The sequence below is a fragment of the Theropithecus gelada genome, chromosome 4 (genome assembly GCF_003255815.1).
Source record: "Theropithecus gelada isolate Dixy chromosome 4, Tgel_1.0, whole genome shotgun sequence".
NCBI classification, from domain to species: Eukaryota; Metazoa; Chordata; class Mammalia; order Primates; family Cercopithecidae; genus Theropithecus; species Theropithecus gelada.
In genome coordinates, this window is record NC_037671.1 from 74,168,064 (window position 1) to 74,194,975 (window position 26,912).

The following is a 26,912-nucleotide window of genomic DNA, read 5'->3' on the forward strand; positions in this document are numbered from 1 at the left end:
AAAAAAAAAAAAAAAAAAAAAAAAAAAAAAAAAAAAAAAAGTGTACTTAGAGACAATTTCCCGTATATGTTTCTCTCTAGTGTTACCTTGATGTTTTTTTCTTTAAGAAAACTTCAGGTAACACATTAAATACATTATTTGTTATTACGACATTATTGTGAAATGGTATAGTTTTTATTAAGTCTTTTAGTACACTAGCTATTGGATAACTTCCTGGAAAGGAAGTTCAACATGTTATCAATTCCTAATTACACTTGATTTCTGAGCTTACTAAATATTTATCCTCCTTGGGTGGTATCCCAAAACTACTAGCCAGTCATATGACTTGAGATCCAAAGCTGTATGCATGAGAGAGGATTTGGGGAGGCATTTGGGGGAGGATGTCTCCTGAGTGCAGAGTGAGGCAACCTCACAACAAATTAGAATTCTGTTTCCTCCCAGGAGGTCTCCTTGGCTGTAGAGTGGGAAAGATGTATTCCCTAAAAAACCAATACCTCCCTCCCAAGTAATTCATGTTTATACACTGCCAAACACTGCAAAGGAACACTTGAGCTCTAAATTAAAAACAAACAAACAAAACATTCTTCTCTAGCAAATAAGGCCACATCACTTTAATAACTAGCCTCTAAGTTCACATACTAAAGACAAAACATACCAGAAATTCAACTTATAACAAGATGTTACATCAGCAAAGGAGGACTGCTTTATCCATAGGAAGCTGTACACCAAGTTACAGAACAAAAACATGTCCTCTTGGATTTTGCATTAGTTTGCCTATATATAGCCTGCTTCCCATGTTCTGTGGCCCCCTACCCACCAGGGGCTCTGCCTAGAGGTACCAGGTTAGGGCTTGCTATTCTTCCCCTCCCCCGACCAACTACTAAACATCAGCTTTGAACCTACTGGCCTCAGAACAACTTGTCCAGTGCAAAAATGCCCTGCGTTCTATATACCGTTTAGAAGTACTTAGATATGATTTACTTTTAAGTTTCTCATTTTCATAAACTGCTTCAGGGTTCAATCCTGTTATTATCACATTCAGAAATTAATCAGAGTTCTGTTAAAACATCTGTTTTAAATAGGAAGCTCAAGAAACTTCCTCTCTTGATTTGGACTTGTATTCCTCTTTTGGATTCAGATCAGCTAATTAAAAATACTTCCGCTAATAGGTTCTGTCATTTGCTCTGGGAAACTTTTGAACCAGATGATACAAACTCTCTTGGGAGTTCTCAACCACCTAATAGTTTGTTTGCTTCCTTCCAGCAGATTTCCCACTCTACCATCAGCCCAAATTATCCCCTTACCTCCCCAGGATGCAGAAGTCACCAATAATCACAGTCATAACTGATAAATTCTTTTTTGGCAAGCTAATTTCTTATCTCCAGCATAGATTGCTGTTTTACAGATACAAGCGAATTTGAATTAGTTCCCATATGTAACGTTAACTATAAATAAAAATTAAGTAATGGAAAAATAGGAAAGTATTTGAGCAAAGCACGCGGAGGTTCTACTTTTTTTTTTTTTTTTTTTTTTTTTTACCAAAAACACCTTTATTCTTGTCTTCAAAGAAGAAGCTCTTTTCTTCTTTTTCCAGGATAATCATGATTAACTTACAAAAATGGGTACACACCTTCAAAGCACTTCCCTTTAACGGGAAACTTAGCTTTATGGGATTTAAACATTAGAAGGTGGGGGGAAAAAATTCCATTTTCTTGTCATTAAGAGACAAAACAGAATCTAGCATAAGTCAAGGAAACTCATTCACACTTCAGGTCCTTCTCCTCCAGGAACCAGCATTGTTATATTATTTCCATTTAGCAAAATCTGGTCTAATTTAGTAATCCTTCTTCCTTATGGTGTGATTTCAAACTCAGTGACATCTTCCAGTACCATATTGACAAAGTCATCAAATCCTAGAAGAGTACCAACAATTTCCTTATCACTCTTCATCACAATGTGAATTCTTGATCCTATACATTTGTCCATAAGCTCTAATGGCAGCAGCTGTGATGGGTTGGTAGTAGCGTTAGCTGCCGTGGCTACGCCGGAAGTGGGTTCTACTCTTTTAAACACAGATGGTAAATACCTAGGTTGTTCTAAGTCTATGGCTAGTCACAGAATAGCATGCAAAATAACATTATGTGTGAAAACTGAGGTCACTGCACTTTTTAAATGAGGACAACAATATTCAAAATATTATTATAAGAACTTTTTCACATAGTTTCTATATAAATATCTTAGTAGCTCAAAATCATTTAGCAGTATTATTTTGACCCAGCGAGTATGAGTGTTTCAATCTATGTATGCATGTACACTTTACTCACTTGAAGTAGTTTCATCATATGAAATAATGAATAACGTACTAGGAGAAACTGAAGAACTGATTTTTTGGTCCTGGTCTTATCATTAATAAGATGGTTAGACATCTGTATGCCTCAGGGCTTTTTTAAAAAGGGTTTGTTGCTGTTTGCCTTCTTTAGTAATAGATAATTATCCTCTTGATCTCTAAGGTCTACTTCAGTTCTAACCAGTTCTGTGATTTTGCATATATGTAGCATTAGCAGAAGTAGAGAGGCCAAAAGTACTTTTACCAGATAAGTAATTAATCATTAGATCTTAGGAAAAGCATTGTAGCAGGATCTTGTAAGGTGCTTGCTAAACAATAGTGAAGCATATTATATTACGACTCTAAGGGAGAATGCCAGAATCATAAAAAATTATAGCTCCATGCTAAATCATAGGCCAAGGTAGGGTGATATGCCAAAGGTTACACAACCTTTTGGTGGTAGAAAAGAGTGTGGCTCCAGTCTCATGGTTTTCAGTTCTCTCAGGTATCGAGTCCATTTTTCAGCAGCCCTTCTTCTCTGGATATTCACCCTAATATCTATCCTAAATCTAAATCCTGCTTTTTGGTGGTGGTTGGTCCTTTAAAATGAGAGCCTCTAATCCTATTTTGAGGGTCCTTCATGAACTTGAAGAGCATGAGACAAACCCCTGAAACCTCCTCATTCTTGAAGTGCCTTTGTGTTCAGCTGGGGGAGTCGGAAAGGGTGAGGAAAGGGCCATTTGTAACTCATGCATGTACTGTGTGTTTATACTTCACAGAAAGCTCTCAGGCCCCTTTCTTCGCAGGCATGGTGGCTTCTGAGGTGAGAACTCCCCAGTCCAGGACTCCTGGCTGTTTTGCATCCATCACCTGCTGTTGTGCCTTTGGAGGGAAATAGAAGTAACTTTCACCACCCAAAAATGACAGTACCTGGACTTCCCGTAATTCTGCCACCTCATTACCTGCATGTTCTCACACAGGACTTGTTAGCTGCTTCCATGTCATTCTCACTGGTTTGTGTTGCAAAGAGAGGAATCAGAAATAGCTCTTGCTTGCCCAACTTTCTGCCATTTTTCAGCTGCTAGTTTTGTTTATCTACAGTGAGTGCCAAGCTTTCTACAGCAGTGGACAGGCCTTTAAACCCCAGGATAGATTCTGAAATAATTGTTTATCTTCCTAGAAGAGGTAATGTTCATAAAATAGTCTTTGAACAGAGGACACATCTGCCAAAAGAAAAATAGGAGAAAGGGCAATTCAGGGAGAAGGAACAAATTGAGCAAGTCAAGGAAGGGTGGCATGGCCTGACAGTCAAGCAATTATTTAAGCCTGGAGTGTGGGGGTCCTGCCAAGGGAAGGGAAAGGTGCTCAGAAGAATGGAGAAGTAGAGCCCAGTCACAGAGTGCCTCAAGTACATAGCATTGTATTCTGTGAGTAATGAGGAACTTTTGGGGGGTTTTCAAATAGAGATGATTATGATATGATATGATTTGATATGATATGATATGATCAACTTGCACTTTGGAAAACTGCAAGAATGAAAAATGAATCCTAGAGTTTTGAGACTGGAGATTACAAGACCAATTAGGAGGGTATCAGAGTAACCCAGATGAAAAGTAGTTAAAACCCTCAATTTAGGCCATGGTAGGGGAAATGGAGAGGAGGAATCAGCTGCTAGAGATGTTAGTGAATAAGCAGGACTTGCTGAATGAGGGCAGAAGGAGAAGGAGAAGCATAGATGGCTACCAGGTTTCTAGCTTGAGAGATTGAATGGGTCAGGATATCCCTGTTGAGATGGAGAATGATAAGAGAAGGAGAAGATTTGGAGGAAGACGGGGCAGTATTGAAAATGGTTTTTGGACAAGCTGATTTGGAAATACACACTATAAAGATGGATACACAGTTGGTGATAGAAGTTTGGGAGTCATCAGCATCTGGGTGTAGATGAAATAACCAGAGCCAGCTTGTAGAGCAAGAACATGGCTTTTGATAGAGATGTGGGAAACATCAATCCTTATTGTGTATATATAAAATAAGGAGCCAACAAGGGAAACTGAAGCAGAGCAAAGAGGTGAAAAAAGCAGCAAAGCAAATTAGATATCTTGGTCATTGAGGGAAAAGAGCACAGCCTAACTCTGCCTTGCCCTTACTAGAGACCAGAGGTTTGTTTTCTGGAAAAACTGACCTAAGAAGTTCTGGACCCAGACACAAGAATGGGCAGCAGACGGATTGCAGGGGAGTAAAAAGTTTATACCTTGAGCTGTGAGATTCTCATCTTACCTCCCCTAACCTGTTCCCAGAATTCAGATAGTCTACCCCAGAAAGGTTACTGGAGGACTTTTCCCTTTAAAAACTATTAGAAGATGTAAAGAGGAAGAGAGAGAAAGCGAGAGAGTGAGAGAGAGAGAGGATAGATAGATGACTGATAGATAGATAGAGAGATATATTAGATAGATGATAGATTAGACAGATGATAGGCAGATCGATAGATCAATAGATAAAAGAAGTTGAATATAAGAAATCAGGGAAACAGATAACTCAACATAGGCAAAAGGGCAACAACTGTGCAGCAGGCCTAGAAAACAACCAGTCCAGACTGAATATGGAAGCAGAAGGCTGAATAGGAAGGCTTCCAGGGAAAAATATGAAACTGCTGTGTTTAAGTGTTTGGAAAAATTACTGATAGGTGTTCGGCAAGTCTAATGGAGCATTTGAAAACATATATATACACATACATGGAAAACCAAGCAGATGAAAAATTAAAACAATTATTCTTTTGAAGGGGGAAATGTGGTAACAGGAAGAGAGCAAAATCATAGTATACTACTTGGCTCAGCAGATAGTAATATTTATTTTTATTTATTTATTTTGAGACAGGGTCTTACTTTGTCACCCAAGTTGGAGTGCAGTGGCACTCTCTCTCACTGCAACCTCTGCCTCTCAAGCTCAAGCAATCCTCCCACCTCGGCTTCCCGAGTAGCTGAGATTAAAGGGATGCACCAACATGCCTGGCTAACTTTTTGTATTTTTGAGGCTGCAGTCTAAGTTTTGCCATGTCATCCAGGCTGGTCCAAAACTCCTGAGCTCAAGTTATTCAGCTGCCTCAGCCTCCCAGAGTGCTGGGATTACAGGCGTGAGCTACCGTGCTATATTTAAATTTAAATTTGCACTGCAAAACACATAAATATATAAATGTTGGCTGCTGATTTATCAAAAAGTTGAGGATGTAATCATATTGGGAAAATGAGAAAAAGGAAAGAGAAGGGATAAGTGAGAAGGTTAAACCTTCAACCATCAAAACAATAATGTGAAGACAAAAGAGATCTAAAATCTAGAAATAAAAAGTAACAGTATAAGCACCTTAGTTAGAAATATGGAGATAAGTGCCAGAAGAAACAGCTAAGAATTGGAAGTGATTTTCTCCGGGGGACAAAACTGAGGCCTCAGGGAAATGGTAAGGAACATCTGTTTTCATTGTCTTTTAGCTCTGGCTTATATTTGAACTATGTATATGAATTTTTTTATTAAAAATAAAAAGTGATTAATGATAAATGGGAAGTGCGAGACTGGAGGCAGGAAATGTTGAGTGTTCTCTCAATAGCTCATCTGGGCATGGAAGGAGACTGGGCAGTAGCTATAGAGGACTGCATAGATGAAGGAGGAATTTTGCTAAAATGAGAGAGGTCAGAGGATAGCAAGTGAAAACGAGAAGTGGAAAGACCAGAGAACAAAGAAATAACCAACGATGAGACCCTAAAAGAGACAGAAAGGAAACATTATCTAGGTTGGGGAAATTTTGGAATCATATCTTCCTATTTCTTGGGAAATCCTCTCTATGCCCATCTCTTCATTACTCGTTCTCTCTCTCTGCCTCCAGCCTCCAGTATAAATGTGCTCTTCATATCTATAACCCTGTGTTTTTCCCAACGAGGAAAGTCTCACCCTTCCCCCAGTATTCTGAATCTGGGGAATGAGAAATTTAAATATTTTTACATTTCATATTCTTAAACTTGTTTTCATGTCTCCGAAATTATACTCTTCCCACACTACACATGAAAGCTATTTTTCACTTCTTTCTTGAAGACATTTGAGTAAGAGCTCTGGGTACACCCTTAATGAATACCCTAAAATCTCTAGAGAGAGCACGATTGCCGCCCATCAACCAGTCCTCACTGGAAATACAATTGAAACACCAGTAGAAACTGAATAACTTAAGCAGATGACCTAGATATATAGCTCACATGCAAAAAAAATAATAAACACTCTTGGGGCTATGTCCCATGTCGAAACATTTCTGGAATCGTGCATGTAAGGTGGACACCACCATAGTGTGCTGAAATAGTCAGCACCTTACAATTATTCTCAGGCAGTGAAGACCAGGGTCTCCTCTGTAGCTGTGTAGGTCGTGTCCTGCACATCCCTAGAGGGTACCAATGCACTGAAGTCTGTGGAAATGACCCACCCTTCCCACCCCCAAGTCACCCACCATCCCAAGATTTCAGGGTGGCGCCTGAGCAACAGCTGTACACATCAGCCACAGTGAGACCCCTTTTACTTTACTATGTGGTACGTTTCAGGACAGAGAAAATATTGCAAACTTTTAATCCCATTCACCCCTACAAAAGCACATTAAATTGCATCTTAAAAGTACTGTCTTCACAAATGGAAGTTGGATTTGTAATACATTTAGTCCTCCACCTCCTATCCCCAGTGGATTTTATTTCTAATGTGTGGCTTAAAGCAAAGCTATCCAATAAATATAGAGTGGGCTCTAAAATTACAAAGAAAAACTGTCACGGTGGTTGTTCTTTATCATTTCTGAAAAGCAAATCTGTGTTGTTCTGCCAAGTTTTTTTAGCAGTTGTACTTTGTGGGTGGCTCTATTCCAATATCTAGATGTATAAACATCCTGTACACGCACTGTTAAGCCTTCAGAGCACTCTCCTGTAGATGGTATGGACTTCCTGGAAGAAACACCATAAGCATGATGTGAGAAGGTAAAAGCAAAAACAGCAGCAAGTGGCAATAAGATTATGATAAAAGTCACTGAAGAATGGCAGGTGGAGTCAAAAGGAATGTGGTGTTTTGTTCTTCTGACACCCTTATTTGCTCAAATACAATATGTTATGGTACAGTAACACTAAATACTTCACAAATGTCAGGTACACATTAGTAAAAACAGTGAATGTCTTCATTTTTGAAAGGGTTGAATGTTCACTTTATGAAAGAGGAAAAATCTTTAAAAAAAATGTAGTCAGTATTCCAAATGGCAATCTCTCTTGTTCAAATTTATCCAAAATCATAAAGCGTTCTTTCTCAGTCTCTCTCTCTCTCTCCTTTGACCTTGAAATCCCATTACTATGGCAGGTCTTTAACATGGCTCCTCAATTTTCTTTTTTTTCCTATTTTATTTTTTGAGACAGAGTCTCGCTCTGTCGCCCAGGCTGGAGTGCAGTGGCATCATCTTGGCTCACTGCAACCCCTGCCTCCCAGGATCAAGTAATTCTCCTGCCTCAGCCTCCTGAGTAGCTGGGATTACAGGCGCCCACCACCACACTTGGCTAATTTTTGTATTTTTAGTAGAGATGGGGTTTTGCCATGTTGGCCAGGCTGGTCTCGAACTCCTGGCCTCAAGTGATCCACCCACCTCAGCCTCCCAAAGTGCTGGGATTACACGTGTGAACCACCATGCCTGGCTACTCAACATTTTGTAATACAATGTGGAGAACTGATGAGCAGTAGACAACAGCGATCTGATTAAAGTGAATGTGAATACTATGAGGCATCTACATCTACCACCACTACACAATTCAAGCCCAAGTTCTGCAAGCGATAGAAAATCTGGTGTGGAAAGGAACTCAGAGAAGAGCTTCATTATCATGACACATGTTGAATCATGAGATAAAAATCTAATCATACATCTTTTTTTATAAAGAATTACGCTTTTTCCCAAATATCAAGAACAGGTGCTATCCATATAATTTTGGAACACTCACATACAAAAATGGAAAACTAAAAATCTGTGACATTTTGCTATTGTATTTTTATAAAGTTCACTCAGTCGGCTCAAAACTGTCAGGAAAGGTGCAGCCTACATGAGATCTTGTGTGCTAAGCTGTAGGTTACTAGCTTTGAACTCATTTGTGGTTATGTGGCTATGAAGCACAAAGCCCACCTTAACATGGTTAATCTACAAATACACCTGGCATTTTGCATTCACACTCTGCTTCATGCTTATTAAAACATGCCTAAAAATGAAAGAAACTGATTCAAACAAGAGTAAAACTGAGAGAAATAATCCACTTCTCCACACCACACACACGCACATACACACCCAAATCATGAACTGGTTTTACACTTGCAAATCTATACTTAATTGAGAAAAATATTTGAATTCAATTAAGATATGTATGATGTCATTTTTTCCCTTGGCATTAATGTATCAGAATTTACTTTCTGCTAGTTTCTATCCATCACAATCACTTTTGAGCTATAAAAGGCCATTTGGCAGCTCTTTTCAAACTATTCCACAATTTAAATCAATTGCACACTTGAATAGAGCACGAGTCTGACATTAATGATTTTAAAATTATTGCCTAAGAAATTGTGGGAATCTTATGGAGGGGCTAAAACTTCTACAGTACACACAGACACACAAATAAGTAAAACTCTGTTCTTAGGATTCCATATTTCATTTCCATTTTATTACACATTCATATTATTTCCTGAAATCATCTTAGAACCTTTTGTTTTTGCAAAATTTTAGAGGTCCAGGCCCTGTGATAGCTATGTGATGTTTTTTTCCAGCACATAAAGCAAATTCATGATGTGAAAGAGGCAAATGACAATTGTTAAAGTATGTCTTATTTCATAATAGAATTTTTTTAATAAAAAATTATTGTGGGACAAGGTACATTAAATTTGGCTTGCAATTAGGAAATATGGGAGCCAGCCTTGAAGAGCATGTGGCTGAGTCCCCACATCTAACTGATGAGGAAACAGGCTCAGAGGGGTCTACTGATGGGTCCACTTGCTAGAAGCAAAACTGGAACTAGAAACCGCAGGAACTAGCCCTGGCTTCTAGGCAGCAAGCAATAGTTTTGCTAATTTTGTTCCCCAGCATCAAAGCAAATGCACAAAATAGGAAAGACACATGGTTATTAGTTGGTTATTTTATAAACACAATATTTAAAACTTAAATTAGTACATGTAAAGAACTGGCACAAACAGATGAAGGTTCACTTTCACGGCAGCAGTAGCATCTGCACAACATACCCCCTTAGCCACTGCCCTCAGCCCTTCCCCCCTCCGAGAGAGGTGGTGCTGCTGGCTGCAGATTTCTTCAGCTCTATTTTCATAGACTGAGTCTCAGCTCGAGGCTCGAATTTGGTCAGATTTCCTGCTCCTGGGGCTGCCACTACTGGCTTTCCTGCTTTCATACCTTTTGACATAGGAATGCGGGTGGGTGTAGGCCGCTGGGATGACCCGTCTTGTCCTGACTGTAAGAGAGAAAATACGTAGATACAAGGGAGATGTTGGTGAGTTTCCTCTGGATATGCCATCAATCTGAACATTAGTGGGACTCTTGCCACACAGGAACACCCACAGATGACCCTTCCCCAGATAAAATAATTGTGAGAAACTTGGAGTTGGTATCTAATCCACTCTGATTATCTCTCCTTCCCTTCTCTTAAAACAACTTTGCTTGAAACTTCCTTCTCTTCTGAAGCACTAACTCACTTCCTCTGCCCTTACTGAAGATGGCGTTAACTCCAGTTTCACAGAGGAAATATAGACCACCAGGCAAAAACTCAGGCAACTTTACTCCTACTGCTCCCTAAATTACCTCTACACTCCTTCCTTTCTTCCATTTCAGATGAAGCTACTCTCTTTTCACCTCCTAAAGACCTCAAAATCTTCACATGTTATTGTCGCTGCTGACCACATCCTCCTTTTTAAAGTGCTGTGATTTCTTAGGACAGTCTCATCAATTCACCTCTCATATCTGATGACTCCTTTTCAATCTCTTGCTGGCTCCTTGTTCTCTACTTTGCCTGCCTTCTAAATGTGTCACCATGTTCCATTCTCAGCCTCCTTTTAATGTTTAGCATTCACCCTGAGAATTGCCTTAGTTATTACCTCATGTGTTCAAACCCTGGGACCCCTAGGCTTCGATGCCCTCTAGAAATGCAGATCCTTATTCCCAGCTACTCACTGGACATTTCTGATGTTCCCCAGACATCTCAAATATAACATGCCCCAAACATTACTTATCCTCTCTCCTAAACAGCTAGTCCCTCTAAAGTTTCTCATCTTATTCTCCCAGACAGCCAAATCATAAACCCAAGAGCCACACTCTCTACTCAATTTGTCATGAAATAGTTTTGATCATCTTCACTATATCTCTGTCCTCATTTTCACTATCTTAGTTCAAGCCTGCTCCATCATTAAGATAGAGAATTGCAACAGCATCCCTGTCCCTCCAAGTTATCCTTTAAACTGTTTTCCACACACATCTTTCTAAAACACAAACAATGTTTTTCTCATGATCATTACCCTTTCAGTGGTTCCCTAATGTCAATTTCATAATAAGACATGTATATGCCTCCCTTCAATATCCAACCCCAGTTTGCTTCCCTATTTTCTGCCCTTCCATTTTTTGCCCCATGCACAACTGGTAGCAGCACAATGGGACGCTCACAAATCCCCAAGCATGCCAGGCTCCTTCCCACTGTCGTGCCTTTGCACATGCTGTTCTGTCTACATACTCCTTCCCTTTTCCTTCTTGAAAATCCCTCTTTAACTGTGAAACCTCCACTTCTGTGAAGCCTTCTCCATTGACTCCTGTGTACATATCTCTATCATAGAACCACTAAGTAGGTTCCAAACCTGTCTATTCCACTAAGTCAAGAACTTCTACAGTCTTCCTGGCATCCCAGCACCTAGCCCATGCCTAAAGTATAGTTGACACTCAACAAATGTTGACTGAATAAATGTACAAATGAACTACTCTCACTGTTCAAATTCTAAGAAGAGTATTCCAAACCTTTTGTTGTCCTTGATTTTATGAGATCTGATATACTTAAAATAGGTGGACCATTGAGAACTTAGAAATCTTAGACAGTTGCTTTGAAATGCCACTCATGTGTGAGGTTTAATCAGTAGTCAAAAATGTCGATACAGAGGGTAGGGCTACCTTGATCTGACCCTTAAAAATGGTAAGAAAATGTTATGGCAGAAAATGTGCTCTAAGTTACAATGATTTATACCTCAAATATCTTTTTATAAAATGCAGCAGAAAGAAGCAAGACCCTACACAACCAAGCTGTGCTCCACGTTACCTAAAAAGCAGTATTGGATCACCTGAGGACAGTGAATAATTCTGAATCCTATTTGGCTGATGAGGAGCCAACCAGTAAAAGCTTTACTGGCAAAGCAATTAGTAATTCACACTTTGGAGCCTGCCTTGAGTCCATGTTTGTGCATAGAAAATTAAAGTAAATCATACTTTAATTGAAGTATTAAAGGAAAATAAGTCACAGTTTCTGTTTAAATTATGAACTTCCTGTCTTTCTTAGGAGATTTCAATTTATGCTGTAGAACTTGTTCAGAGTCTAGAAATCATGATTTCTAGTTTATTAGCTTAAGGTAACATCTAAACAGTACAAGCTCTTCTATAATTACATTTGCCAGGTTGCCACCAATAAATGAAGACAATCACTGGAAGTATTTTGAAAAATATAATTTATAATTTATTTATTTATTTACTTTTTTGAGACAGGGTCTCACTCTGTCACCCAGGCTGCAGTGCAGTGGCATGATACTGGCTCACTGCAACCTCCATCTCCTGGGTTCAAGTGATTCTTGTGCCTCAGCCTCCAGAGTAGCTGGGATTACAGATGTGTGCCACCACGCCCAGCTACTTTTTTATTTTTTTTTTTCCTTTGTATTTTTAGTAGAGAAGATGTTTTGCCCTGTTGGCCAGGCTGGTAGAATTTATTTTTAAGTTCTGGCTTTTGTGCTTTGCACATGCTTTTCAATAATCATTCATTTAGCCTTCCAGCTAGTTTTGTTTGTTTGTTTGTGATGGAGTCTTGCTCTGTCACCCAGGCTGCAGTGCAATGGTGCAATCTCGGCTCACCACAACCTCTGCCTCCCAGGCTCAAGCGATTCTCCTGCCTCAGCCTCCCGAGTAGCTGGGATTACAGGTATCCGCCACCATGCTGGGCTAATTTTTGTATTTTTAGTACAGATGGGGTTTCACCATATTGGCCAGGCTGGTCTTGAACTCCGATCTCAGGTAATCCACCTGCCTCAGCCTCCCAAAGTGCTGGGATTACTGGCATGAGCCACTGCACCCAACCCCAGCTATTTATTAAATAAATATTTTGAAGCACCTGCTCTCTGCAAGATATGATTAAATAAAATACAGTTTTTATACATGTAAACGCACTTCTCTTTTACTTTTAAAAAACTTTTTGATATTAAAATCTTCTCATCTTATTTTGGAATAAAATATGCCTGTGGCCATATATAACCACATATTGAATACTTTAATTTATAGAAACATAACCTAGGAACAATTTTAATTCTTCTTCCATATAGACCATTTTCCCCATCTCCATTTTAAAAACTATCTTAAACATTAAAATCAAATGTTAAACCTTCTGATTACTATATGCTACCATTTCAAAGAGGTTACCTTTGCAAGTGTTTTATGGCACTGTCCATAATTTACATGAATAGGCGAGGTTTTCCCTCAAAGTTGGCCTAATTTATTAAACTATTAGGTCACTTTTTACATTCAGTTCTGTGTGGATAGTCCTCTGTGAAGCATCTGGATTCAGGCAGCATGAGAAGCATGTGGCTGGGTTTTACTGCGGGTGCTGGGGTAGTCTCACTACTCACATCTCCCTCCCTCCACGGGCCTGCCCTTTGGAGCCTCTTCTACTCACCACTGACTGGGTTCCTCGAGCAGATGACGTTGTGACTGGTGTTATGGTGATAGTGCTCGTCACCTTGCTCGCACCAGGCCGTGAGGAGAGGTGGTTCCTGGGAGAGCGAAGGACAGTGCCGGTGGAAACCTCCTTTTCGGCTGTCACGTTTACTGGTCGGACAGTAATAACTGGACTGACTCCTTCACCTGAAGTCCCAGGGGACCGTTTAAACTGAGACCCTAAGTGAATGTGAATTTTATTGTCCTCTGTGGTTATGATATTGGCATTGGAGTTGTATTTCCGTACTGGAGTTGGAACAGTCTGTTTTTCTGGGGTGACTTTGAGGATTGTCCGTCCCATGGGCATTTCCTGGGATTCGGGAGAAACTGCAATCTCAGCTGGTGCTGCTGATGTAGACACCGTCATTATCTGAATAGGGGATGTGGGCCTGTCTGCAAATGCACCTCTTCCACTTTCTGGAGTCTTCTCTCTGGAAAATGTAGTAATTGTGACTGGGGACATGGCTCGTTCTGGGCCAAGAGTTGTATCTCCACTTTTTTGTTTTTGAGGCATAACATTTGGTGATGGAATAATGGTTATTCTTGGTTTCTGATTCCCTAAGGTAGGAATGACAGTGGTACTAGAAAAAAATTCTTCAGATGTCGGGCTTGTTATCTCCAAAGTCGCAGTACTGTTCTCGTGGTCTGGTGTCACTCGAATATGCAGGGGCTGGCCCTGCTTTGGTGAAAGGACTACCTCTCCTGGGTGCCCTGGATTGGAATTTGTTCGGGGCCCTTTCTCCTGAGTGATTGAGGGGCCATTTTCCCTCTTTCTCATCCATGGAATCCAAGACTTTCTCATAGTGAGCTCATTTGCTGCTGGAGGATACCTGTCTAGAACAGAGGATCTTTCCATGGGTTTCTTCAATCCCACCTGCCGAAGATTACTCATAATATGATTTTCTTCCTGGAAGGATTTCCGTATGAATACAGCTGGTGTTTCTTCCTCTGTTGCTTCACTGCTGACTGCATCAGTCTGGACTCCAGTTGATGTCACAGGAACATCCACCATTCTTCTTCCATTCACACTGGGCCTAAGAGCTCTGCTGTAGCGCTTGGAAAGCTCCAACTCTTTAGTCAGATTGAGGACCTCCTGCCCCATGTTTTTGTTCTTATTTTCTTCTTCCATAAATCTTTGTTGAAGTACAGAATAATCTACCTGGAGCTGAGAAAGCTGATCTTCTTTGTTCATTAATTCGTGAATCTTCTCTTTAAGAGCTTGTACTTCAGCTTTTAAGTCTCGACTTTTAGCTTCTTCCAACCGAAATCTGTGTCTCAGTTCAGCTTCCTGGCTCACAACCTCACCCTTCTCGATTGCTTTATTCTTGGCAATTTGGTGCTTGATCTCCTCTAGTTGTTGAGAGAGGAAGTTCGCCTTATCCTGCTCAGTTCTAAATTTCTGTTCCAGCTGATCATACTCATCTTCTGTCTTCATCAAATCCCCTTCAACCACTTCCAATTGTTGGAGACGTTTCTTCAGTCTCTCAATTTCAAGTGTTAGTTCCTTAATCTTATTATCATCCGGGCAGGTGAGCTCAGACCCTTTTCGTGACCTTCCTCTTGTTATTTCTCTTTCCACTTCCTCTATACCATCAAGTCTCTTCTTTAGTAAGTCAACACTGCAGCTTAATTCAGAGGATTTTTCTTCTTCACTTTTCAATTTGCCTATCAACTCATCTCTTTCTCTTGTCAAGTTGTATACTTTTTCCTCCATTTCAGATTTTAATTTTAAAAGCTTCTTACTTTCTTCAATTAGTTTTTCAGTTACATCCATAACTTTTCCTTGTTCCACCTTAAAATTTTTATTGAGTCCATCCACTTTTCTCTCTTCTTGCTTTATTTTTTCCATCATATTTTTCCTTTCATCAACCAGCATCACGGTAAATGACTTCAACTTCGTAAGATCATCTTTTAGGCTTAATTCAGCCTTTTCCAATCTACTTTCAGAACATTCCAATTCTTTAACTCGACTCTTGACCACCTCCAATTCATTTAGCAGGTCTTTGGTTAAGTTCTTTTCTTTCTCCAGATTTAAATGTAGCTGGGTGCACTCAGATTTACTCTTGCTGAATGCCTCTTCCAATTTCTCCAGTTCAGACATTCTCTTCTGTAGCTTCTCAACTTCAAGTTTGAGCTCCTTACTATGGTGTTCTTCCTCTTGCAACTTCTTCCTCAGTTCCCTACACTGGGATTCAGTTTTAGTGATCTCCTCATCTTTACCTTCCATTTCAAGCACACGCTTTCGAAGATTTTCCACTTCTGCCATGAGGCTAGAATTTCCACATTCTCCTTTGGCAATTTTATCTCTTAATTCCTGAAGTTCTTCCTCTGCCTTCTGCAGATTTTTGTTGGTCTCTTCTAGCTCCTCGATTCTTTGGGTTAAGCCAACCAGTTTGAGTCTAAGTTGCCTATTGTGAGACTCTTGATTAGCCAGTTTAGCATTCATCTCTTCATGCTCTTGAGAAAACCTTGAAGCCTTGTGTTCAAAGTCTACTTCTAACTTGAGCAATTTCTGTCTGTCTTCTTTGGATTTGGAAGTAATGGCTTTGAGCTTTTCTTCTTCTTCCCTCAGCTTCTGAGTAAGATCCTGTACTTTCTGGCTTTGCAGGCCAAGTTGTTCAATGTGCATTTGTCTTTCATCCACCAGCATGAGTGCAAAGGACTTGAGTTTGACAAGTTCATCTCTTAGTTTATTGAGCCGTTTAGTATTTTCCTTTTCTTTGCGGGCTTGATAAGCCTTTTCTTGTTCAAGGAGCTTTTTTAACCTAGAAAATAAAATATGCCTATATGTTAAAAGAGTAATCAGCAAACAGATTTAAGCATTGATATTAAATAAAAAACAAAATGCTACTACAATAAATCCCTTATCAATTGTTATAATATCAAGGTTTAAAAAATAGCCATTAATGAAACTAATGTGAAGTCAAAATATTAGTTACCCTTAGGAGTAGTGGCTAGAAGGGGGCATGAGGAGGGCTTTGAGTGTAACTAGTTTCTTTTTTGTAATTTGCATGCTTGCTATACAGGATTGTTTAGCTTATCTTATGAAATTTCAGTAAGCTGAACACTTCTGAGTATCTTTCTGCATGTGTACTATACTTTAATATAGTGGCCATTAAGTAAAACTTAGGTTGTGCAATAATAATGACTATGTCTTCTGTATCCTTGGTGTTAGTATTTACTTTATTCTCAGAGTAACTCTATGAGATATGTATTGCTACTATCATCACCATGAAAAAACATGAGATACAGGGGAATTATGTAACCTGTTACAGATCCCAGAGTCAGTAAGTGGTAGGCCTGGATTTCAAACTTGGCCAGGAAGCCTCCAAAATTCTTGCTCTCCATCTCTACATCATATGATTTCAGGAGATAAATGTACTTTAAATGATAGTAAAGGTTCAGAAAAGAAGCAGCTTTGGGTTTTCTTATTTTAAACCCTTGACATAAACTATGTAACTGTCTCCTGGAAGGGACAAAGTAGGACTGGCTTTCTGATACAAAAGCTGATTTACAAAAATTGATTTTTAGTTCACACCAGAACTGGCACAGGAGTTTTTTATTTAAACATTTTTTTAAATTCAAGAACTAGGTAGGAAGGAAATCTGTATTACTATCAATACGAAAATGTGGCAGCCACAGGAATTATTATGTTTCACATGTGTGAAATACATTTTCTCTACGGTGTTTATGCGTATCTGTAAAAAGTAGGAATATAAACATGCTGAAGTAACTATTTACCATTCTTGGGTTGGTCAGTTAACTTGTACTAATTATAATAGTTTTTTTATTTACCCATAAAAACAATTAAATTTATAATCATATTTGCCATGTTATTGTAAGAATGTATTTTAGTAATTAATAGGTTTATAAAGGAAGTAAGTTATAAACAACCAATGACATGTACTTATTTAAGTATAATAGATTTTATTTTTTCCAGTGTATTTTGCTCCTTTACTATTCTGACTGATTAATTTCATACTTATGACTAGATTAGCTATTAGCAAAGTAAATAGAATTTAATAATCTCACATTGCATTGTGCAAGAAATATTTGTGTGGTTTTTTAACTTGTCACTGACTGAAAGTTAGTGTATAAGAAATATTTAAACATACATTAGTAAAGCACAACAGAAGCTATGAATAATTAAATACAGTGTGAGATAAGTATTACAGAAATGGCTCTGATCATGTCATTAAGATTTTTTTCACAGAATTAACTTTTATAAAGCATGATTGTGTCTTAGCATCTCTAAACTAATGCATAGCCTCCAAAAATCATTATGACTTTATCCCTAAAATAGGAGGAAAATATGATCTTCAAGTCCTACTGATTTGCACAAGTGATACTGTAACAGCATCACTAAATGTGGTCCTTACATGTAGTAAAGAGCATTTTTATTGACCATGTTCTCTCTTTTACTAAAAATTGAAACAACTGAAATAATGTCATAGAACCATAGATTAGGGAAAACTTTTCAGGATATTTTCAACATAAAATGCCATTTTTAAATTCCTTGCCCTTAACTGGACTGTTAGAGATTAATTTATTGAAAACGTCACTGCTTCCAATTCTAAGCTTAACATGTGAAAACTTCTAAAAATATATTTCTAGGAATACTATGCCTCTATACTGTTAGAGGCAGTGGGTTGGAGTGACTACAACATAGGTTTTGGAGTCAGACATAACCAAATCTGAATTCTGACTCTCACTTTCTAACTGTGTAATCTCTGACCAATCACTGAAACTCTCTGATTCTCAATTTTTTCACCAATGGAGGAAAGAGGGAGGGATATTAACCCATTTATGCTGGAGGTTGCAAATTTTTTTGTGTGAAAAATCAGACCTCGGTGATGACCTTGAGCAGCAGGATATAAAAACTCCCACAAGCTTAGCGTTCCAATAATGGAACACTAATACCAACCATATAGAATTGTTCTGAAGATTAATTGAAATAGTAGAAGTAAAGTGACAGATACATAGACTCAATACATGAATGTAATAAAGCATAAAAAGATAAGAATTATAGTATATGCTATTGGCTTCATCTGGAAAGACTGTCAGTGCTTTCTGTGTTTAATCAATAAATATTTTTGTCATTATCCTGTCTTTGATAGTAAAACTTGGGGCACTAATGTTTCAGCCAGAGAAAAGCAGAAGGCATTCCGATCAGTAGGAAATTCCATGAGCTAGACTGTGATCTCAGCAGGAATTTGGCTTCCAGGAAACCACATTTTTCACGTTCTCCTAGCTGTGATTATTTCTGTTTTTCTAATCCCATTAGCTTAGTCTCCCTCCTGTTCTCTTTCACCACATCTTAAACCATGCCCATCTTAAAGTGGCTCTAACAGCAATACCAGGCTCATTCTGGTATTACATTTTGTGTGCTCCCAAAACCCAGTTTCCCAGTTGGTACAGCTGAGGGTCAGATCCAGGATCAAGGTAAAGTTGCTCAGCTCATTTTGGAAGGCCTGCCAATAGCCTTCTGTGCAAATAGACCTGCAATCAAAACTTCTTACAGGCAAGACGTTGGGGATGGGAATGATGGGACTCAATACCTGACCTCCTTGATAAGTTCATCTCCAGTCAGTCTCTCCTGTTATCTAACATTCCTTGCAAATGCTGTGTCCTCTGCTTAGTATTTCCTCCCTGCTCCTTTTTTTCATTCTGTCACACTCACCTGAATGTTCCTGGCTAGTTTTTCATCCTCTAACTTTCACTTCAATGTCACTTCTTCAAACCCAATTAAGTCAGAACTTCTTACAGACTCCTGTAATATCAATATCCTACAGTCTTTTTTTTTCTTAGAGACAAGGTCTTGTTCTGTCACCCAAGTTGAAGTGCTGTGGCACAATTATAGTTCACTGCAGCCTCAACCTTTTGTGCTCGAACTATCCTTCGACCTCAGCCTCCCAAATGGCTGGTGGCTGGGATTACAGGCACATAGCACCATGCCTGGCTAAAATTTTTATTTTTTTGTAGAGACAGAGTTGCCCCTATGTCACCTAGGCTGGTCTTGAACTACTGGGGTCAAGTGATCCTCCTACCTCAGTCTCCCAAAATGCTGGAATTACAGGTGGGAGCCATCATGCCTGGCCCAGTTTTCTTTTATGACACTTAATCAACTTATATATTTTTTCTTGTATTTCCTTAGAAGCATTCAGAATGTCAACAAAACACCTGCGACTTTTTTCTTTGCAATTACAGAGCGTTATTCAGTTAACAGAACAATTATTTCATATAAGCTGCATCAGAGACAACTGAAGAAGAAAAAACTACCATCCCCATATATAATTAATTTGTGCTGTGCACCAACAAGAATCTGCTTTAAATCCATGCCAATTTACAACCTCCATACTGTCCCAGGCAAGGTTAGTGGCTAGTGAAAATACTACCAGGACAGGACTATCTAAAAACACACTCTGTAGTGTGTTAACTATACAAAAAGAAAAGACACTGTACAGTTTAAAAACAAATCTTACATGCTTTACATTTCAATTTTTTTGCTTTAAAAGGAGTGAGTTGTGTACGGGGGATTAAATGCTTTATGGATAAGAAAAAAAACCGTGCTAGAACCAACTTATTCATCATCTTCTTCTTCCTCATCTTCATCTTCTTCACCTTCCTCCTCTTCATCCTCTTCATCTTCCTCCTCTTCCTTCTTTTTCTTGCTGTCTTCAGCCTTGACAACTCCTTTTTTGCTGCATCAGGCTTTCCTTTAGCTCGATATGCAGCAATATCCTTTTCATATTTTTCCTTCAGCGTCGCAGCCTTCTTTTCTTTTCTTTTCTTTTTTTGTCAGAAAATATATTTATTATTGATAGTGAGTGAAGTAAAGATGTGAGTATTCAGTATAGAGGTTATATCAGCCAAGGTTGCCTTCATATTGATAAAAATACAGTCTCTCACTTGTAATCATAAACATTATTCCAGTAGAAGAGGTACATTTTCTCTCCGTTTTGTCTTCTTGCCTGTGTAATCACCATAATAAGTTAAAATGAAACAGCTCTTACATAATCAAAGGAGAAAAGAAAGAAAGAGAAAGCCAGCATGCCATAGCCTAGACAATTCCACCCAGCACTGCTGCCCCAGATCTGTGTTTTCTGGCTCTCTCCTCACCCCACTCCAATTAATTTAGCCCCCCACCCCATCCTACTTTGTTAGGGTGGAGGTTCACCAAATGATGGGGCTTGCTCTGAAGAAAAACATTTTATGTTCAGTGGAAGTTGAATAGAAAGTACCAAACGGTGGAGAGGGCTGCCCTTCTCTTTTAATCATCATAAGAGGGTTTACTAATACTGAAGTGTGTCCTTTAATGACTGATCCCTGATCAAGGCTTTGGCCCTTCAAATTGCTGCTGTTCAAAATGTGAAATGACTCTGCTGAATCCATTCTTGGTGTCTCTCTTTAGTGGTCTTCTCATTAGTGGTCTTCTCTTCAAATGGGTTATTTTCTTACTAGGAAAAAAAAAAAAATGTTCCATCTCTGGAATTAACGTTATTGCTGTTTTGCTCGTTCTGAAAGTTTTTATCCTCCCTTCTCAAGCATGCTCTGTTTGGCATGATTGACACAGTGCATATACTGGGTGGCCAGAGAGGAGCATTTGAGGGTCTGGTGGATGTTCTCACAGTAACGCTGAAGAATTTTGGCCTGTAGATCAGCACAGACTGGATGAGACTCATACCGCTTGAACTTTGCTTCTACCTCTTCAGCAGCTTTCTGATATTGTTCAGTGGTGACTTTGTAGAACTCTGAGCTCCTCTCCTCCAGTCTAGCCAGCTGTTCTTTGTAGAATGCATCCTGCTTCTTTAGCACTGGGTCTTTCTCTTCCAGCTGCCTAGCCAGGTGCTTTGCCTTAGCGCCTTCCTCCTCGTTTGATATCCTCTCCTGAAGGATGGCTCTGGTTAACTGCTCATTGGCAGCAGCCCTCTCTCCGTCCAGCTCTTTGGCTTGCTTTAGTCGTTTCTGAGCTTCAGATTCTTTCTCAGCTTGCTCCAATGCCCGCTCCTCAGCTACTCTTCTTTTCAATTCTTCATCAGAAACTGAGGCACCATAAGCACCAGAATACCGCTGAGGCTTCGAACCAGATGGAGAGGATTCCTTCATTCCATCGATCACATTTTCCGAAAGCCGGATGCCCTTCACCACGGTGATGTTCTCATTCTCGTCCCCCTCGAAGGTGACCCAGTGGGTGCTGGTGGTCCCACCCATGGCTCCGGTTCCTGCCCCAGCGGAGACCTAGCGCGGAACCAGGAGCATTTCGGGGCCCCCGCGCCCACACGCGCGTGGAAGGGCCTGGATTCTTTTCCCGCACAGCGGGAGCAAGGCCACGACCCCAGAACCGCAGCCTTCTTTTCATAAGGCTGCTTGTCATCTGCAGCAGTGTTATTCCACATCTCTCCCAGTTTCTTCCAACATCACCAATGGGCAGGCCAGGATGTTCTCCTTTGATTTTCCGGCGATACTCAAAGCAGAACAAGAAAAAGGCCGAAGGAGAGCTCTTGGGTGCATTGGAGTCCTTGAACTTCTTTTTTTGTCTCCCCTTTAGGAGGGATATAGGTTTTCATTTCTCTTTCATAATGGGCCTTGTCCGCCTTTGCCCCCATATCTTCAAATTTTCCTTTATCTTTAGCAGGCATAGTCTTCTACCTCTCTGGACACTTCTTAGAAAACTCTGAGGCCGGCTTGATGGCTCATGCCTGTAATCCCAGCACTTTGGGAGGCCGAGGCGGGCGGATCACAAGGACAGGAGATCAGGACCATCCTGGCTAACACGGTGAAAACCCGTCTCTACTAAAAATACAAAAAATTAGCCGGGCGTGGTGGCAGGCACCTGTAGTCCCAGCTACTCGGGAGGCTGAGGCAGGAGAATGGCGTGAACCCAGGAGGCGGAGCTTGCAGTGAGCCAAGATCACACCACTGCACTCCAGCCTAGGCCATAGAGCCAGACTCCATCTCCAAAAAAAAAAAAAAAAAATTGAGAAGTTGACTGAAGCATCTGGGTGTTTCATCTTATGCTCCTCCAGACAAGTTTGCACAAAAAAATGCATATCATGACATTTTGCCTCTCAGCTTCTTAGGATCTCCTTTCCCCATGTTTAGTTATTTTTCCTCAGCAAGGCAGAGTCGCCCAGTGCTCATCTGGCTCTCACTTGCCCAGGCGCTGTCTCTATGGAGCTCAATTACTGCAATGACTATCCCAACTTACAATTTTTTTAATGTCTGCCTACTTCTGTTAATGCAAATTCCATGAGGGTAGCTGTCATGTTTGTCTTGTTTGGCCCCTAGTGTAATGCCTGACACATAGGATGTGCTCAAGAAATATTGACGGAATGTATAAACAAGAGAAAGAATGAAGATACAAACTTGAATTAGAAATATAAATCTGTAGGCTTGGAGCGGTGGCTCAAGCCTGTAATCCCAGCACTTTGGGAGGCTGAGACGTGCAGATTGCTTGAGTCCAGGAGTTAAGAAACCAGCCTGGGCAACATGGCAAAACCTCATCTCTACAAAAAAAAAAATTAGCTGGGTATGGGTGGCGTGTGCCTATAATTCCAGCTACTCAGGAGGTTGAGATAGGAGGATCACTTGAGCCAGGGAAGCAGAAGTTGCAGTGAGCTGAGATCATGTCACTCCACTCCATCCATGGTAAAAGAACAAGACCCTATCTCAAAAAAAAGAAAATAAAGAAAAGAAATATATATCTGGAAATTACCTATATAGAAATGCATTAACAAAAGTTCTTCACAATGCTGAGTGAGTATACATTTTTGTTAAACAGATATCACAGTTGTTATTAGGCCAGCAATTTTATATTAATAGTGGCTATTAGATTAGTGTCTCTGTCTAATGAGCAGTGGCCTCCCTTGAAGAATCTGTCCATTTTAGTTGTCAGCCTATTAGAAAAGAAATGTGTCTCTCAACTGATAAACCTCAGATGAGGGAGGGAGCTTTCTCTATATGGACTGAGCAAGACATCCCTTACGATCTGTCTACCTGTATGTAGCATGGAGGCTGAACAACCTCTATTTAACCTATAATACAGCTATGGGACTATTAGAACAGGCTGAATTAAGGCTTTTTTTTCTCTCATAGGTTTTTGTGTCACTGGTTTGTCTTAGTTCTTCTTTTTCCTCCTCCTCGTTCTCCTCCTCTTCCTCTTCTACTTCCTCCTTCTTCTTCTCCTTCTTCTTCTTCTTCTTCAAGGTGGCATCTTACTATGTTGTTCAGGCTGGTCTCAAACTCCTGACCTCAAGCAATCCTCCCATCTTGGCCTCCGAAAGTGTTGGGATTACAAATGTGAGTCATTGTGCCCAGTCTGTTATAGTTTTTGTTTTTGTTTTGTTTTTTTTTTTTTTTAAGGAAAGGGATTTTCATACACAGTTGGATCAAAAATCTAATGTTGGAGCAGTACACCCTTGGGTCTATTGGGAAGAACAGTGATAATTAAGGTGAGGGAACTCGTAGGAGGAAAGAAAATCAGAGGGAAACATGGGGCCATTTTGTCAGCCATCCCACCCTACGTAGAAATTTTCACAGTGCTAAAAAGCTTGGTAATTGTTAGATTTTTATTTCCATAATGGAGGTGATATTTCCTTAGACATAGAAATGAATGTGATCTCCAAAGTAGAACATATCTAAAGAGAGAAAAAGGACAGGATGGAGAAAAAACTTTGGGAAATGTCCAAAAATGAGAGATAAAAAGAATGAGGAGGACCTATGGAAGGCCTGTGCAGAGAGGGAAGAGGAAAAGGAGATACAGAGAAAGAGGGAGCCATGGAGCAACACAGGAGGACCCAAGGAAGAGGGTTTTGGGAAGGCAGGAACAGGCTTGTGTTTCACTTTATCCACCTCCCAAGTCAATTCAGCATTCTACTTGCAGATGTTTTTTTCTCTTCCCTCCTATTTTGAAATCCTCATTTTACATTAAACAAGCATTCAGCATTCAGAAATATAGCATGTATTCACAAAACATAATGCCTATGGCATATTACATCTCTTTTTTCCCAACAATTTCCTAATAGTTATAATTTCATTTTGCACTTCAAACAACTAAGTTGCTCTACATTACTGGGCACCATTTCCATGTAATTACGCTATTTAAGAAGCAGAATAAGAGATTTAAGTGTTGCTTGTGCCAACTAGTCTTACCACCTCCTCTCCATTCTCTTCTCTGCTCACCTTCCCATTCTTCAACTATGCCTTGATTCTAAACATATTAGCATGAAAAGGAAACAAACCAGAAGACTAAGACTAAAATAATAAATTAGTACCCTGATTCCCATCAGCAGTCACAGGTAGAGCCCTGAGTATCCTAAAATCAAACCTATTCTTGTCAAATTTTAAATTTTCTGCAAGCATTTAGTCCTCTTTAGAGAACAAAGAAAGACAGCTAAATGAATTAATAGAGATTTTAAATTTTTTATTGCCTTTCTTAATAACTATTCTTAAACATATTCTTAATTTCTTATTTCATATCGAATAAAATTAAACTTTTTTTTGAGACAGTCTCACTCTGTCACTCAGGCTGAAGTGCAGTGGTGCCATCTTGGCTCACTGTAACCTCAGCCTCACAAGTTAAAGCGATTCTCTCACCTCAGCCTCCTGAGGAGTAGCTGGGACTACAGGCATGTGCTACCACGCCTGGCTAATTTTTGTATTTTCAGTAGAAACGAGTTTTACCATCTCGGCCAGGATGGTCTAAAACTCCTGACCTCAGATGATCCACCCACCTCGGCCTCCCAAAGTGCTGGGATTACAGACATAAGCCACCATGGCCAGCCAAAATTACACTTTTTAACTTGCAAATTGGTCACTTAGCATGTTCAGAAATTTAATTATTTTCAACTAGAAGACTTTAAAAGTGTGGGCCCAGATGTTTTTTCTCTCTCTTTTTTTTTTTTTTTTTTTTTTTTNTTACTTTGCTCTAATCTGCACTGTGATATTTGAAAACTTAAGTAAGTATGAATGACTTTCCAATGAAGAAGTAGAAATACAGACAGTTTTTTTGTTTTTGTTTTTTTTTTTGTTTTTTTTTTTTTTGAGACGGAGTCTCGCTGTGTCTCCCAGGCTGGAGTGCAGTGGCGTGATCTCGGCTCACTGCAAGCTCCGCCTCCCGGGTTCACGCCATTCTCCCGCCTCAGCCTCTCAAGTAGCTGAGACTACAGGCGCCCGCCACCACGCCCGGCTAGTTTTTTGTATTTTTAGTAGAGACGGGGTTTCACCATGTTAGCCAGGATGGTCTCGATCTCCTGACCTCGTGATCTACCCGCCTCGGCCTCCCAAAGTGCTGGGATTACAGGCTTGAGCCACCGCGCCCGGCCTAGAAAAGTGTTTATTAATGTGATTGTGTGTGTGTGTGTGTGTGGGGGTTTTTTTTTTGTTTGTTTTGTTTTTTGAGACGGAGTCTGGCTGTGTTGCCCAGGCTGGAGTGCAGTGGCCGGATCTCAGCTTACTGCAAGCTCCGCCTCCCGGGTTCATGCCATTCTCCTGCCTCAGCCTCCCCAATAGCTGCACTACAGGCGTCCGCCACTACACCCGGCTAATTTTTTTGTATTTTTAGTAGAGATGGGGTTTCACCATATTAGCCAGGATGGTCTCAATCTCCTGACCTCGTGATCTGCCTGTCTCGGCCTCCCAATTTGTGATTGTTTTTTACATTTAATTAAATAATGGCAATTGGAATAAAAACCCAGGTAAATGAATGGCATAGTAGTTCCATTATGAGCTTCAAATGTGAATTTAGAATTTAATAGCTCAACTTTATATTTCCAAATGTTCTATGATTGTTGATGGTGCATACATTTGTCAAGATTCATCAAATTGTATAATTAAAATTGGTGAATTTTACTGTATATAAATTATGTCTCAAAAACCAGAAAAAAAAAATTTTAAAGGGTTCCGAGGCGTCAGATAAAGGGAGAAAGATTGTAAACAAATATTACTAGCAAGTGACTTAAAATATGATAGAAAACATAAAATTGGTTATTAATCTTAAGGCAGAAAGAGGTGGAAGCACAGGTGGAGAAGATAAAGAGAAGAGAGCTGACATTTCAGGTGGTGTTAGAAGGGCTGACAAGAAAACTTTTTCTGGGGAAGTAATGTTTCAGACATTACTTCACACAATTTCTAGTCCTAATATTATTTCAAGAGGCTCTTAAAAGCCCACCCTGCCAGAGCAATCAGTCAAGAAAAAGAAATAAGGGGCATGCAAACCGGTAAAGAGGAAGAGACATGGTTTGGCTCTGTGTCCCCACCCAAATCTCATCTCAAATTATAATCCCCATGTGTCAAGAGAGGGACCTGTTGATAGGTGATTGGATAGGGGTGGTTCCCCCCATGCTGTTCTCATAATAGTGAGGGAGTTTTCATGAGATCTGGTGGTTTTAAAAGTGGCAGTTTCCTCTGCACTCTCTTTCCTGCTGCCTTGTGAAGAAGGTACTTAACTTCTCCTTTGCCTTTTACCATGATTATAAGTTTTCGGAGGCTTCCCCAAGCCTGCAGAACTGTGAATAAATTAAACCTCTTTTATTTATAAATCACTCAGTCTTAGGTAGTGTCTTTGTAGCAGTGTGAAAATGGACTAATACAGGA

At 39.8% G+C, this 26,912-nt stretch overlaps 1 protein-coding gene and 2 pseudogenes across 5 annotated transcripts in view; all 3 read right to left on the reverse strand.

Annotated features, from left to right (window-relative positions):
• The window catches only part of FILIP1 (filamin A interacting protein 1), a 202,777-nt gene that overhangs the window by 8,720 nt on the left and 167,145 nt on the right, over nt 1-26,912 (reverse strand). For 2 of the 4 annotated variants that reach the window (XM_025381363.1, XM_025381362.1), the window contains 2 exons: nt 13,279-16,084; nt 9,000-9,822 (listed from right to left, as the gene is read on the reverse strand). In XM_025381363.1, the coding sequence (XP_025237148.1) occupies nt 9,616-9,822; nt 13,279-16,084 (3,013 nt within the window). In that variant the 3' untranslated portion in view covers nt 9,000-9,615. Of the gene's footprint in view, nt 1-8,999; nt 9,823-13,278; nt 16,085-26,912 lie in introns of those variants that run through there. The other 2 variants (XM_025381365.1, XM_025381364.1) reach the window with 2 other exon arrangements.
• LOC112622127 lies at nt 1,525-3,294 on the reverse strand (annotated as a pseudogene).
• On the reverse strand, nt 20,111-21,654 carry LOC112622092 (annotated as a pseudogene). The gene has a single exon (XR_003118938.1). The product of XR_003118938.1 is annotated as an MICOS complex subunit MIC19 pseudogene (transcript).